The sequence below is a fragment of the Lissotriton vulgaris genome, chromosome 5 (genome assembly GCF_964263255.1).
Source record: "Lissotriton vulgaris chromosome 5, aLisVul1.2, whole genome shotgun sequence".
Classification (NCBI taxonomy): Eukaryota; Metazoa; Chordata; class Amphibia; order Caudata; family Salamandridae; genus Lissotriton; species Lissotriton vulgaris.
Window position 1 is genome coordinate 891,705,430 of NC_141693.1, and position 15,860 is coordinate 891,721,289.

A 15,860-nucleotide genomic window follows, 5' to 3' on the forward strand; every position below is an offset into this window, starting at 1 on the left:
TGGGACCACATCTCCTACCGGGCACGACACTCTGCTTACCACACAGGGCTTACCCAGACTTTCACAAAAATTTCCACTTACTGGTATCGCACCCCCGAGAAACTTCACGAAATGAACCGCTCAATACCGAAGACCTGCTGGCGAGACTGCGGACAGACTGGCACACTCACTCATATACTATGGGAATGTCCCCTACTGACTCCTTACTGGGAGGAGGTGCTGAACGAGGTTGACCAATGCTTTGAGATTGAATTACCCCGCTTTCCTGCCTATGTTCTACTTGGCTTGCCAAACGGTTTGATGTACCCACTAAGATCTAAGAAGGGTAGGCAGATAGCGATCGCCCTGGGATCGGCAACACAGAATATACTCATTCACTGGCGCACTACCACGCCTCCTACTGTTGTTGGTTGGCTACATAGATTGTGGCATGTCTTTGGCATGGAAAAGATGTCCCTGGTGGTAGCGGCGGAGGTGGACACATTTGAGGAGCTGTGGTCACCATTTCACACACTGTTAAGGTCAGAATTCAAAGAAATTACTTGCCCTAGATATCTCAGATTGCTACGGCTGACTCCTCCGCCAGACCCGCCCATCTGAGTTGCCCGAGTAGTTAGCTAGAGAGGGGGACGGATGTCTACGCTGCCATAGTGAAAAGAAGGAAGTTTGATAGCACAGTACAGGGGGTGGGGGGGAGGGGGGGGGGGGGGAGTCGGGGGGCAGTTGGTTGGGGGGTTTTTTGTTTTTCTTTCTCCTTTTGGTTTGTCCCCGTCCACAGGTGCACTAGCCATGCGACTCTGGAACAGGATGTGCCCATCGCACTGCACGAACGGATTTCATGTCTAGGTTGAACTGTATACACTATTTTGCGGGGGGCACCTGTGGTTACTTGTTTGTGATGTTGTCCTTTTTCTTTCAATGCTGCAATAAAATACTTTAAACCTAAAGGAAAGGTACCTTGTCACATGATGTCTATCATACATGTTCAGAAAAAACATGTGTATGTTTGCCTCTTTAACGTTTGTTCTTTTTTTTTAGGACTTTGTTCAGAATGCTCGTATAAACTAAATTTTCATCACAGGTAAGATATATATATTGCCTTACGTATGATCACTTTATTGAAAGATGTGTACTTACAGCCGACAGTGTTTCATATGGGTGCAATGAGTGTAGCATAACGAATAAACAAGGAAGGATGGGAAATTATTGTAAGGGAAAGCTGATAAAAAATAAAAACAACCCTGATTTCAATGCTAGCACCTGCCCAATGGGGATGTTTTTTAAATTTCTTGGGAGAGGGGAACTCTCTAAAATTTGGAGCAAACACCTTTCTGTTGCCACATTCACCACAACAGAACCTTACAGGCATGGAGGACCAGCCAATGTCAAACTCAAAGGAACATATTAAGCGCACAAATCACCTGAAAGGTCTCATGGCGCTTGCGAAGAATACATATAGGCTAGAGATCAGATATGAACAGCATTATTGATGGTTGAATAACCAGGTTTTTAGTTCCCTGCGGAAATGCTTGTGGTCAGAGATGGAAAGAAGAGGAGACTGGAGCTTATTCCAAAGGTCAGGGACGAGAAAAGAGAAAGATCGACCACCGTTTCTTACAGTGCGAATTCGTCGCGGGGTAAGGAGAGGTTTTGTGCTAGATCTTAGACGTCTACCTGGCTGATACCAATTTAGTTTTTTAGCTTAGTAACTATGTCCGATTCTATGTATGCTCTTATGGGCGAAATATAGAATTTTAAAACAACTTCTCTTTTTTTACCGGGAGCCAGTGAAGAATCCTCAGTCTGGGAACTGATGGGGCTCTTGGTGGGAGATTTAAAATAAGTCTGACAACCGTGTTCTTCAAGATCTGAAGTTTTGAGTGAAGGTCTTAGTTTATGGAGGCTAATAAGGCATTCCCATAGTCCAAATGACTTACAATAAAATAAGTCCCTGTACCAATGGTTTTCTGGATTCAATGGAAATCCATTGGAGGATTTTGAGTAGTTTCCACAGAATCCCAAAGCAAGTGCCTTTTATAAGATTTACATGATTTTTCATTGACAGCTTATTGTTAAACGTTATTCCAAGATTGCGCACTGCTTGTTTAGGGGATGGGCATGGGCCTAGCGTTTGGGGCCACCAGCCACTGGACCAGTACTCATCGGCCTTCCCAAACAGGATGATCTCTGCCTTGCTACCGTTGAGCAGTACATTGTTATTACCCATCCAGTTGTTAATATGGATCATACAATTTTTAAAACGGGTCATTGTCTCTATAGGGTCAGGGCCAAACGTGATTAACAGCTTAACAGAGTGTAAGAGGATAGATGATGTTGGATGTAGAAGATTGTTATAGATAAATAGTCAGTGCACTCCTCTTATATCAAAGGAAAGGATTATTCCCATTTGAATTAATGTTGCGTGCTACCCAGTGAGAGGCAGCCAGCCTTGAATACACGTAGCTCTGCAGGTGAATGTTCACCAGTGTTCTGGGGTGTGAATATCAAAATTTCTCGAACAATGGAAATAAATATGGACCTAAACAATATTAAAGAAATATATATGTAACCTCTATTCAGTGGTATCAGAATTTTTTTTTTTATTATAGATAGATTAGGCTAAATACACAAACAAATATAAAACATGTCGTCCTCTGTGTGTATGTTTACACTGGGTACGTACAGTCAAGGCACCAAATTTCTTGCATTTGATTAAATTACTTCTATAATGCACACGGTGTCAATCATTGATACATAAGAAATTGTAAGCAGGGTACAATGAATATCAACAACATACATGCAAAATGTTCATAATGATAAATTCAGAGAACGGTCATTTCTGGCATGGCTCTAATAAATCTGTGTCCTACGCGTTTTTCGGCTTTGTGCCTTCATCAGGAAGCCTTGTACAAAAAACTGAAACCTTGTTGGGACTTGTGAGGGAAATCACTTTGGATAATAAGGAGCCTCAAATTGAGTAAATGGTTCGGTCAGTAATGGAAGTCCAGCATTAGAATGAAACCTATATCGATGAAGGTCCTCAAGTTCAGATAGAACGGTCTGAATTACAGTACCATCAATGGCAGCCATAGTCCACTAAGCTGTGAGGATGTCAGTCAGTGAGTTGGTAGGGTCAGCGCTCAGATATGTTTAGTATTTTACAGTCAGCGTATGTATATTCATATCTTTTGCAGGGACTCACGATCGAATGGCCTGAAGCTTGCCATTGGTAGTGGTGTTGAAGAACAGTAGATGCTAATTAGTTAAGCTATGATATCAATACTTTTGAAGACGTCAAGAAATCAGATCACTCGATGTAGGTTCGGGCTAGGGGACGCCACAGCGGTTAAAGTCCCGATCTTTATTTCATGATTCCATGCGTCTAGGCGCTCCACACACCGAGCTGCAGTAATGCTGGGCAACGTGCTGATTCTGAATAAAACTCCACCAAATTGAATACAAAAAGCAAACTAGGCACACAATTACTTTGAAGTCGTATGAGTATTATTATCACCAATGACAGTAGAGTCAATTGAATAACAGTGTCTACTCACACGTAACATATACATATCAAGCAATAAATCAACTGAAAATCAATAATGAATATACATAGGAATCAGATCTTGCTACTCTGCAACAATCTAATGCATTTTCGGCAAAAATGCCCAGCCCAATGCATTTCGGGATCTGATACATCCCTTCTTCAGGGGCCACTTTAAAAACGATAAACAAATGATCATATTACAATACTGTTTTTCATGAATATAATGATTACAAGCAGCTTAACCTTCAGAAAAGGCCCGAAGACCTGCATCAACCGTATATGCTTACACACGGCAAGAAAACGGAGATCACGTGAAGAGTGAAACATACACATGAAAAAAGAAAATAATCGAACTAGTGTTTGTCCATGATAGGTGTAACTGAATAAAAAGAAAAGATCAGGAAGTGCTCGCAGAGCGAAAAGACAAGGCAAGAAAAATGGAGTGACACACAAATAATGCCACAAACCAACCCTGTATTCTTGGCACAATGTGTCCAAACTCGTTAAAGGAACGAGCAGTGATGCGCGAAATGCCAACATGCTAGAACAAGCATCGTATATACTGTATAAGAACTCACTGATTGCTGAAAGAGCCGAATGCCACAATCTACTGCTATTGTGCGGTGGAAATTGTGCTGAATCTATTAAAGAAATACCATGCTCAATGTCCTCGCTATCCATTCTCAACACAAACTAGACATGGACAGTGTGTACCAATTAACAAAACCAAGATTAGTTGGATGTAGAAGAGCCATGTCTCTCATCTCAGTTCCAGTACATGCAGTGCAAAGTCTTTTGTAGGTCTGTATTTTGCTTGCCATCTTAAAACATGAACGGTATAATTTAGCATTGGCTCTTTTGCTTAACACTATGCTTAATATTGAATATGAATGTAGAAAATCAGGTTTTTATCTTTTGTTGAACCCCTATATTTTTTCTGGGTTTAGAACTCCCTGCTAACCAGTAGTACCGTGCTTGTGCTCCCCCATTTAACATGGTTGAATTGGCATAACTGATATAGTTAATTTGTAAGTCTCTCATATATGGCACAAATTGTAATGAGGGCCTGGAAGTTAGAATATCACTAGTCGACTGCAGCACCCATTGTGCTACCCACTACAGTGACAGTGTAACCATGGCTTCATGACTACCATTGTAGCCTGACTGTAGAAATGTAAAAACTGCAATTCGACTTGTCAAAATAAACCCTAATGACAAGTTAACATCTCCCTGTTAAATATTAATAAGTTACCCCTATGTGGCCCTTGTAGCCCATAAGGCAGGGTACATAGTATATAGAAGTAGGACTTTCAACCATTTAATGATAGCATGTCCTTACAGTAATTATCACCCAAAAGATATTTTCACTGTAGGAAGTCTGGCTGACCTGTAGAGAAACCCTAGGAAACAATATTAAACATTAATACTGTATTTTGAGAAAGGGACCAGCAAAAAAAACCAATAAAGAACTATTTTGAATAGTAATTAAAGATCCAATTCAATTATAAAGTCTGATTTTTATTAAATATTAAGAAAAAGTATCTTAGAAAGTTTCCTTTTACCTGTTTGAAGTTCCTGGTAGCTACTTTACATTTACCCTTTAGGTTCTCACAGCCAGTGATTAGCCTTGAATTGGCTGTGAAATGTCTTCCAGGATCAACCAATTGGCTTCCCATAATGGACCGAGATGAATTTTCTGAACACGTAGGGTGGGGACTCTGGGTATCCTTTTTGACACTACAGTGAAAAATCCTCCATGATTGTTAAACACTGCTTGGCGGGTCTGTTGTGTTCACAAAAAAAATTCGGGGCACACTTAAAAGTGGAGATAACAGGATGCCAGGTCAGTTCTTGATGAGCCACTGTCTGGTTGCAGAAGACATATGCTTTTGTTCCATCAGGGTTCTGTCTCTGCATTTATTGTGCATTTAAGGGCCTGCCTTAAACTGGATTTTAGTGTTAGATGTGGTGAGACACTTGGGGGTTTACTCCGAGTACGGTGGTCCTGGAACCTTCATACTCCCTGTGGCGAACCAACCACTGCCCCACTGCTGGTTAGCCCGCCGTATTTAGAGTGTGGCGTTTGGACCGCCACAGGACCACCGCCCCTGCCGGGTTCCAGGATCTTGCAGCGGTGGCGGAATGGAGAGGGGCAGAAATATGCTGGTGGTGCCGATGTGGCACCCCCAAGCATATTCCAACTTGCAATTCTACTGCTCATTTCATGGCGGCAAGCCCCCCATAAAGAGGGTGGCAGACATGCAAGTAAGGGGTCCCTACCATGTGGGGGGCACATGTTGTGCCCCTCTGGAATTGCACCCCCATTCCTGCACGGTGTATTTCGAGTGTGGCGTTTGGACCACCACAGGACCACCGCCCCTGCCGGGATCCAGGATCTCGCAGTGGTGGCGGAACGGAGAGGGGCTGGAATATGCTGGGGGTGCTGATGCGGCACCCCGAGCATATTCCAATTTGCAAATCCACCCCTCATTTCATGGTGGTAAGCCAACCATGAAGAGGGTGGCAGACATGCAAATAAGGGGTCCCACACAATGCAGGAATGTGCTACACGCGCTGTCACAGCGGTGGTCTTTTGTTAAGACACTTTTATGAGCCTAACACAGCCGTCGCCATGAGACCACTACAGCACCACACTCCCTGGATTCAAGTCTGAATCCAGCAGTCAGTGCACCACAGACTTGTCGATCCTTCTGTGGGGCCAGTGGTGGCGGTCCAACAGGAGGACTGCCAAATGCATAATAAGTACCTTGGACTACCATAGTACACTCCACCGACACATACCCACCCCTCATAGCCCAAGTTTAGTGTTGCTAAAGACTTTTGCCATCATGAAAATGCCCATAGTGGATAGGGTTGGCCAGAGGAACTCTTATCCCATTGGTTAGGGCAAGCCCAGGAGGAGTCATTCTCATCCATTAGCTAGTGCCAGGCATTAATTCGCATCTTCAGGCACCCACTGGAAAACTCTTGATAGACCTGCAAAAGATCAGATGAGGACTGGACCTGCTACCTGAGACTGAAAGGCTGGGCCTGCTCCCTCTTGCACCCAGGACGAAGAGGTGGACTCCAAGCGTCATAAGGCTGACCTCCTGTTCAAACTACAGTAATATAGTAAGCTACAAGAGGCCTTTTCCTGGAAGTACCCAGCTGAACAGTGGCAAGTGGGCCTGGACTGGACCCTGATGGTGGCCTTTGCCTGACTCCCAGTGAGTCTCCAAGTACCTCCCCATAGGTCCTGGGGGACTTTAATAGTGTACTCATGTTGCATATTGGTACTTAAAGGATTGTGTCAGAATGTAAAATCTTTGACCAGGACGGACCTGGTTGGTGTATCCGACTCACGCTCCATTTTGGTCAGTCTCAATTTGTGCCTAGGTTCTGATTTATCGTAGCCAGTGACTATCATTTGCACTTAGTGATTTTTGGCACTATTTCTACTTAACACCTTAAGTGCTGCCGTCGGCCAACGGTCGTCGCGAGCACTACCTTGCCAGTGCTGCGCACGACCGTTGGCCGACGGGCCAGCATTCATTCGTCGAACGTTCAGCACTGGGCGCTGAACGTTCGACGCTCTTAAGGTGTTAAAACCTTAAAAAACCATATGTGCAGTTTCCCATTATTGAAATGTCATTTCAGTGTCATTGTGTTCATTTCATTTTATTCTGTTTTCCTAATTCAGTTTGGGATTGTTCTTATTTGGCATTTTGAAATCATTACTGTTTTATTACTGCATAAATATTTTTCACATTGCCCTAAGGTAAGCCTGTCTTCTCCGCGCCGTAGCTACGGGTGGTGAGCTCAGGTTAATTTCTTACAAATTTCAATTGTTACAGCTATTCATCACTGTTTTACATAACATATCTGTTGCTCGGGAAACACCTATGTGTTGCCACTCTGAGTCTTTATTTCTTTCTAAGTGCTACTCTGTTTACTTACATGCAGTAAGAATACAGTGTCTTGCATCTGTGTTCAGCCTCTCCGAGTACTGCTGAATTCCTTTAATCTGCATCTAGATGCCTCGCAAGAGCGATAGTAGCACCCAGTACTGCATTACACTTAATGTTGACCTCAGAGAGAGGATCTTCAGTCATAGAACGGTGCAGTGCCAGAACCCGTACTACTTACTACCCCTCCCCCCAATGCAAATGAGGTGAACACCTCAAACAACCATATCTTTGTGGGTCTTCACAAGCATGGCAGAGCTTTTACTCCCCTTGGCTGCACATTGAAACTGGAGGCACTGGGTCAGGTGATTCTCATACATTGCTTCATATTTTTTCATTGCCACTGGGAGCATTCAAAATGCAAGTCACGGGCTATAAATGCAAAATTCTTCTTCACTGTCACTATATCATCATTCTGCGCCCATTGCACTGCACTCTACTTTAGTGGCTGCCAGCAGCACATAGGCAAAAATGCTAGCCCTTCATGAGTGGCTACAGGAAGCCCAATAGTATGCATGGGCAATCCATTCAAAGTTGTTCCAAACAGGGGGCTCCAGAATATTTCTAGCCTGGTTTCTCAAAATTCCTGAAGACGACACTGACAGTACCCAATGGGACGTCTGTTAAATCCACTTCAGAAACCCAGAAGTCAGCTTTATTTTCTTTAAATGGAATTATGTTTTTGTATCTTAAGCATTAAATGTGACAGCAAGGAAAAAGAGCCCAGATAATTTACTGCACAAGGCCTTAACAAAATACTCTGGCAGACTGGCAACCAATGCAGTGATCAGAGCACCACTTAAGGTGGGCCTGCAATCGATTTTCTTGACTGTCCTTGTGGGGGCATTCTGTATACATTGAGGATGCGGAAGCTTGAATTCATACCGGTAACATGTATGCAATTTGCAAAAGAAATGGGCCAGCGCTAATTGAATTTTCTGTGGATTTATTATGCATATCTTTATCCTTTCATCATAATACAACAACAACAGCGTATCACTTGTAGCACAGCATTTCCTTCAGCAGCTGGCAGTGCAGAATATAACCCACACATTTCCATCATGACAACTGAACACAGCTTTGCAAACAATACTAGTGTGCAGCAGGTAGGAGGAACTTATTCAGTTACCCTTTTGTATGTCCATGACAACAGCGTCCAAGCACTTTTCCCCTAGACATGATGTCCTCACAAGCACACACCCAGTATCGGGGGGATAATCTTCTGGATGAGTAATCCACCAAATTTAGCCTAGCTGAATATATTTTAAAATCCCCTTCCACTGCCCCGACACATCTCACCTTCTCCCTAATATCCTTCTCAGCCGAAGACCTGCTTATATGCGTCTTGTAGCCACTTACTCGTATTGTGTTCCGTGCACAAATTCTAAGCTATTTCAACGCTCCTCTTTGCGAGCACCAGGCCATGGTGTACGAATTTAGCAGTCGCTTGCCTTTCTTCCTATCTACTACAAATTCTTGTAGGCATAATTTGTGGGATGGGATTGGGAACAGTGCCCAACCAGACAATTCCGACATATACACCACTTCTTTCCAAAATGTCATTACCTCTGAATAGGCCAGACAATGCCACTTTCTCTGTGACCTCTTAAGCAGTGGTGTTCAGTGTGTGAACATGATGCAACAGTTGTGGATTCATGTCACTTCGAGTATAGGCTTACAGTGAATACGTTTAAATCCAGCGTTTGTTGTCATTAATGTAGTGCAAGTTTAATAGTTTTAAGAAAAAGAAATGAGCCTTGGTGATGCTACTAATTTGAAAAATCAGTGTAGTGTCTGAATCACAATAGAACCCATGATTTTCACTGTTGCCATGAGGACTTGACAAATTTCAGGTCAAGCTACCTCATTGACCACACTATCGCGATCTGTGTCTTGGAGATATTCCAATTAAATGTATTGGTCATGATTCGATTGCCGCTTGCTGATAAGGCAGTGGGTGAATTTTGGCACTTACATTTTCTGATGGTGTTTCGAGTTTAAAAAGACGTTTGTTGTCAAAGCAGTTATAGGTCCCGCCCCAGACATGTCAATCAATTGTTAAAGTGACAGCAGATCAATGTTAAAGTTGATGATAGACCAGAGCCTTGAGGAACACCACAGATTGATTAAGTGAATAGTGATTGAAAAGGAGATATGGCACTGCATTTTCACAATTGGTCAGAAAAGGCTGGAAACATGGATATTTCCTTACAGATAAAGAAACCTTATCAAAATGGAGTACTCCACAGTGTCAAATCCTTTTGTGTGATCCATCAGAAACAGTGCACCAGATCAACCTCCAAGTAGATTTTTTCCCAAACGGATAACATAAATAAGTCTATTAGAGTTTGGAAGTGGTGCCTCTAGAAGCGATTTTTAGGTGGGCACTTGCTGGGTACACATGCACATAAACCTTTACAATTTCTTTTAATATATATATATATATTTCTTTGAATATATATATATATATATATATATATATATATATATATATATATATATCATGTTCGTTCAAAATGTTTCCACCTGACTTAGCATGGATGTGTGTGTATGTCAAGCTATATACACATATATAGATACACACATACATAGAAAGCCAGAATTAAACATTTAAGTAAACATGTTGGCTTCTGTATTGCCTCAAACAACCACTACTTTGCAGTGAGTGGTAGATGAGGAAATACATGTGCATGGCAAGATGTACGGTCTGTTTTTGTTGTGGTGCATTAAACAGCTGAGGTGATGGGTCCACAGCAAAAAAAGCTGGGGCACGGATCCCAGGTGTGATGCCACTGGAGGTCGGTGATGGGTGTACCTCTACCAACATTGAGGGGAGCTTACAGAGTCTACTTAGAAACTATACATTTTCAGGACAGTCTCTTAATTCACAAAGAACTGGCTCTGCAAAATTAAATTTTCAAAGTGCAGTCCAGAGAAAAGGGCAGCTAACGCTTATCACAGGCATTTCTAGCCATTAGAAAGATGCTTGTATTAAGTAAGTTTATGTGTTTGAGCTGTATCCAGAATCCTAAGCAGCAGTATAGTATGTACAATTGTGGAAGGCCTGGAAAAGAAACTTAGGGCCATATGTAGGTAAAAGGCATTTACCGAATCGTAAATACCGAATTTTACCGATTCGGTATTTACAATTCGGTAAATGCCATGTAGGTAATTATTCTGTAAATATTACCGAATCGGTTATATGCGGTAATTACCGAATCGGTATTTACCGATTCGGTAATTGCCATTGATTCCAATGGGCCTTGAGGCCCATAGGAATCAATGGCAATTACCGAATCGGTAAATACCGATTCGGTAATTTTACCGATTTGTCAAGGGGGACAGGGTGTCACTTTGACACCCTGTTGCACCCCTGATTTTGGCTTGTGTGCAATGTGACACACATACATGCCCTTAGGGCATGTATGTGTGCCACATGGCACAGGTGTACATGCACAGATGTGCATGTACACAGAAATTCGTTATTTACCATGCCATTGTATTTCATGGTAAATAACGAATTTCTAAGGGCCTGTGGCACTGTTTCCAGTGCCACCTACATCCCAAATTACCGATTCTGTACATTTACCGAATCGGTACTTTACCGATTCGGTAAAATTACCGATTCGGTAAATATACAGAATCGGTAATTTTCAGGCCCCCTACATCTGGAATTACGAATACCAGTCGGTAACGGCCGAAATCGGCCGTTACCGACCGGTATTTGGCCACCTACATATGGCCCATAGTGTGCTAACAAAACGACCAGTAAGGGGCAAAGACAGCTTATTTGTTAAATGGAGACATAAATCTTTCGATCAGTATTGAGCAAAATGATTACCAGCAGTGTTTAATCTATGCCAGTATTTGCTGGTGCTCGGCACCGGCACATAATTATTACAGTACACCAGTGATAGCTCTGTTTACCTTATTTTTCAACACAACACATCAGCAGTGTGTTAGCAATCTAAGTATCCTTTAAAAATAATGCCAGGGCGCCGATGCTCTTGTTACAGATTTATGTGCCAAGGAATAGCCCAAATTGTCACATTCCTGGGAGTATGATGGTTAATAGGCAGCGTTTGTACAGACATTTGGCGGTACTGCCAGGGACAGTAGGTGGCGAACAACGGTGGCCTTTTGAAAATTATGCTGGCACTTATTGTTTTACAAGTTAAGCATTGTCGGTAAAATGTTGCAAAGCTTTGGTCTTTATTCTTTCCCACAGATTACCACATTTGCACAGTGCCATCTCTTTGGAACAGTGTGTGCCATTATTTAAATGTAACCCTTCCTATTTAAAGTCTGTTGCTTCTCATTCGTCCCCATCAGATAGTTTGGCCCCAATTGAGATGGTCACATGTAAATGTAAATGTAAATTGATACTTGTATAGCGCACTACTCACCCGCAAGGGTCTCAAGGCGCTTGTACGAATACCGCTGTGCAACCCATCCTGGCTTTCCCTGTGAGGCGTCCACTCCTGGGCACCCCAAGGTGGAGGCCAGGCATCCTTAGCGTTCTGGGGGCCGTTGTGGAGATTAAGCAAGCTATTGCCCAGAGTTGCAGAGTGGGACTCCATGATTGGAATAGGCACCGAGGCGGGAATTATCAGGTCCGTGGAATTTTGAGCCCAAGACCCTCCGAGGCGGGGAATTGAACCCTGGTCCCGGGCTAGACCACTGCATCAGGGTCTGCCGCTCTAATCATTGAGCCACACTTCTCCACATGAAATGGCCTTACACTGGCTTCCCACCAAAAAGCGCATTATGTTCAAAGCAATCTGTACGGTACATAAGGTCCTTTTTCTCCACAGTCTTGTGGGGATTAAATATATGTTTCACTGGCATATTCCAGGTAGAAACCTGCGATTGGCACATCGTAACCTGCTCACTGTGTCTAGGACCCGAAAGAAGAAATGGAGGGATAGAGCTTTCTCGATTGCTGGAACCAGATTCTGGAATTCTCTTCCGCAAATCCGGAGGTCTTTCCCAGAGCTGTTGCCTTTCAGAAAAACACCCAAAACCTGGCTCTATACTCCATAGGCAGCATTTTCTTTCTTTGGTGGACTTATAGATGGGGTCTAGCTCTGGCCGGCCGGCTACAGCACCTTGATGCTCTCTGGTAATTGTTGTGCTCTAAACATAAATCAAAACTATAATAAGGCTGTTGTAAATTTAGGTGCTACATAGAGGATGAATATCCAATGACACTAAAGGGAAATCTAAGAGCCAGGAACTTTGTGGTACTGATGTCATTTTAAACCTTTTCCATCCAGCTGAGCAAATAGTATTGGTGGGTTACAACACAGTCATAGTAATCACATGCATATGTTTTAATATGGACTTTTAGAAGATGATGATGTTTTAAACTTTTCTTATCTGATTCTTACAAAGCGGAGCATTATCAGTACAAACGTTTTCTGAAAACGGTCTGGTTCTTTTATTCAAAAGATAGAGTACAGTGAGGCTTCCATTTAAACACATTAACTTTGTATGTTGACAAGCCATTAACTATTTCCAGATATACATTGTTTTCACATGTGCAATGACGAAAAAACATGATCATTTCCTTTTTATTTCACACTGAAGGAGGCGAGAAATCAAACCAAAAACTAAAAAACAACAACCATCTGAAGAAACAACTGAAGAACCACCAAGGAAAAAGTCAAAATCATCTCTTTCACCAAAAAGAAAACACAAGAACAGGAAAGGTAAATGCTAAATTATTATTGTTAATTATGCTAGTGTTTACCTTTTAAACATTCACTAAATTATGGACCTGACGCCCCTCACTGCAGAAGCTTCAGCCATCAGTTAACGTCAATGGGTACCAGTGGATCTTTCTCCCATTGCAGCTCTCTGACATCAGACACAAGTCAGTCTCAACAGCAACCTTTTACCCATGCCTTGCTATACTAAAGAGGCTTGAAGGCATAACGAGACCCTCTGCAACATTTTCTTTCAGGCTCCCCATCAAAGCCACATGGCATCAAGCGTACAGCAAATGGCAACAGCTGAGCTTTTGGTACTGGTAACTTCCACTTGCTACTGGATGCTTTCTGTACCAGCATATCACACGTGTGCCCGAGTTCTAAGCTGTTTCAATACTTAGAACGTCTATGCTGGATGCTAGCTCTTATGCTTCTGAAAGTGTCTTAAGGCAGACCCTGATCGCAGCACCTAATATCCTCTAAGCTTCTACTCAGAGATGCTGTGTACAGCTACAATCTATTTCATACCATCAATTTCCAACCACATACCTGCTCAAAATACATGCTTGGAAATTACACAGTACGTTCTCCCTATTCATTGCTCCGCATTAAACCACCCAAAAAATGCAGGATGTCTTGATACACTCTAATCTCGCAGAGACATAGCTTTCTAACAAACCGTATGCAGTTCTGTCTACTTTATTCTCCATGGCCTATTATATTTTTCAAAGGCCATCACAATCTCATTTTTCAATTTTAAAATCCCTTGTAAGTGGTGTGAGAGCTTCAATTTAACTCGTGTTCCAGCTCCAAAATTCAGGGTTGCTTTCTTCTCTCTATCCCACTGGTTCTTACTTAATTTTTTTTAAAGCTTTCATAAAGAGACAACGCACTGCCAATGGTACAGATCTATCATTATATAACATGACATCTTCGGTAACTCCACAATTATATAAAATAGTTTGATGAACAACTGGCATCGTTTTCTGCGTCTGCCCGATCCCCTTTCGTCCGTCCCATTACATATCAACCCTCTGACCCTGTGTACCGTCACCCAGCTATCCAACCAACCATCCATTAAGGTTCCTGCTCTCTCACCTTCTTCCATTGGCCCCATACTTTGTCAAACTTCCTCCGGCATCCCTGTGCTTGATAAGCCACTCGCTCCACTAGCATACACCATCCCATGTTCTGCTCTCACTTAGTCGCACTCGGAGCGCTTTCTGTCTCCCAAGCCTGAACAATGTCCGTTCTATCTAACGTCTGTGAATATTACAGGAACAGGAGGGAATATCTCTGTAGTGTCTGTTCCCCCTCCATATACCCAGGCAGACCAGCTGCATGGAGAGGACCACTGGAGTTCCTACCACTTGCTCCATATGCCCCATAATGGTCCACCAATACAACCCCAATTTTGGACACTCCAACAGAGTATGTAACATGGTCCCTGTCATTCCACACCCTCTCAGGTACTTGTCATTGTGGAATTTACCCATGGCTTGGAGTGTTGTCTCTGTATAGTATGCCCTATGCAGTATCTTGAATTGTACAAGGTGGAAACCCTCTTCAATCGCCACTTCCCTCTGATACCTATGTGCCTCTTTCCCATCATCGTTCTCAAGGATTTTGAGGTGCTCCCATCTGTCCTTCAACCTACTCAGTGATGTCTTACAATTCCTGACTAGAGGGACATACATGATGAATATTATGTGGCGGTAAAGCAGGGCAGCCAGACGCCTAAATTCTAGGAGACCCCTCCTGTATTGTGTCAAGATGCCCAATACACTTGGTCAGCACATGCCTAATTTACAGCTATCTGAATCTCTGGAATTCCGCCATTTCTTATTGTTCTTGCAGTTAATCATAGGAGACCATTCCTGACTTCTCCCGTAGGTCCCTCACGTTAGTTATTCCAATCAGATCCCACGTCTAGTAACCCCCCAATATTCGTACATCCACCAGTGGATCTGCATCCCACAGTGGTGTTTCCATGGTAATGTCCCACCCCAGTGCCTTAATTGACTTCTTTCAGATTTTCACCACCATTGCCTTGGGTGCCATCCCCACTATCCTCTCCATGTGGCCGTAAAGCACCTTTAAATATCTCTGGGCTGGGAGAGTTCTTCTGCCTGACATAAAGGCTTTTCATACTGGTCTACATAAGCCCACTCATTGATCACCAGCAACTGTGCCGCCCAGTAATAGAGCTTCAAATTAGGAGAGCAATGCCCCCTTCAGAAGGTCCTCGCATTAAGGTATGTAAGGCTATCCTAAAGGGACCTCCGTCCCACAGCATGTCGGCCTGCCAAGATGGCCGAGCAGACCTGATCCGCTGAGGCTCCATGGCGAGTAAGCAAGATTAGTCACCCATGGCAAGCCTTAAGGCGGTTGCCTGACATGGGAGCAGCTCGGAAAACATGGAGAGCACGGGGTTTAAAATCTCACCGAATCACCGACGGAGGAACAACAAAGTCGTTGTCGGAGAGGCGGACACCCGTGGAGGCCAGCGGAACAGAGCAAAACTTCGAGGCTCCTATCTACAATTCTTGAGAACCATGAAGGCCATTCAGCTACACAAGCAGAGAACACCCTCGACATGGAGACCCACACGGAGCAGAGGGAAACTAGCTCCCCCACAGG

General features: G+C 43.2%; 1 protein-coding gene across 3 annotated transcripts in view; it reads left to right on the forward strand.

Moving 5' to 3' along the window:
- LOC147711757 (protein FRA10AC1) overlaps window positions 1–15,860 on the forward strand; it is a 354,287-nt gene that overhangs the window by 287,500 nt on the left and 50,927 nt on the right. For all 3 annotated transcript variants that reach the window (XM_086922478.1, XM_086922479.1, XM_086922480.1), the window contains exons 11-12: window positions 1,039–1,081; window positions 13,099–13,220. In XM_086922478.1, coding sequence (XP_086778604.1) covers window positions 1,039–1,081; window positions 13,099–13,220 — 165 coding nt within the window. The remainder of the gene's footprint in view (window positions 1–1,038; window positions 1,082–13,098; window positions 13,221–15,860) is intronic.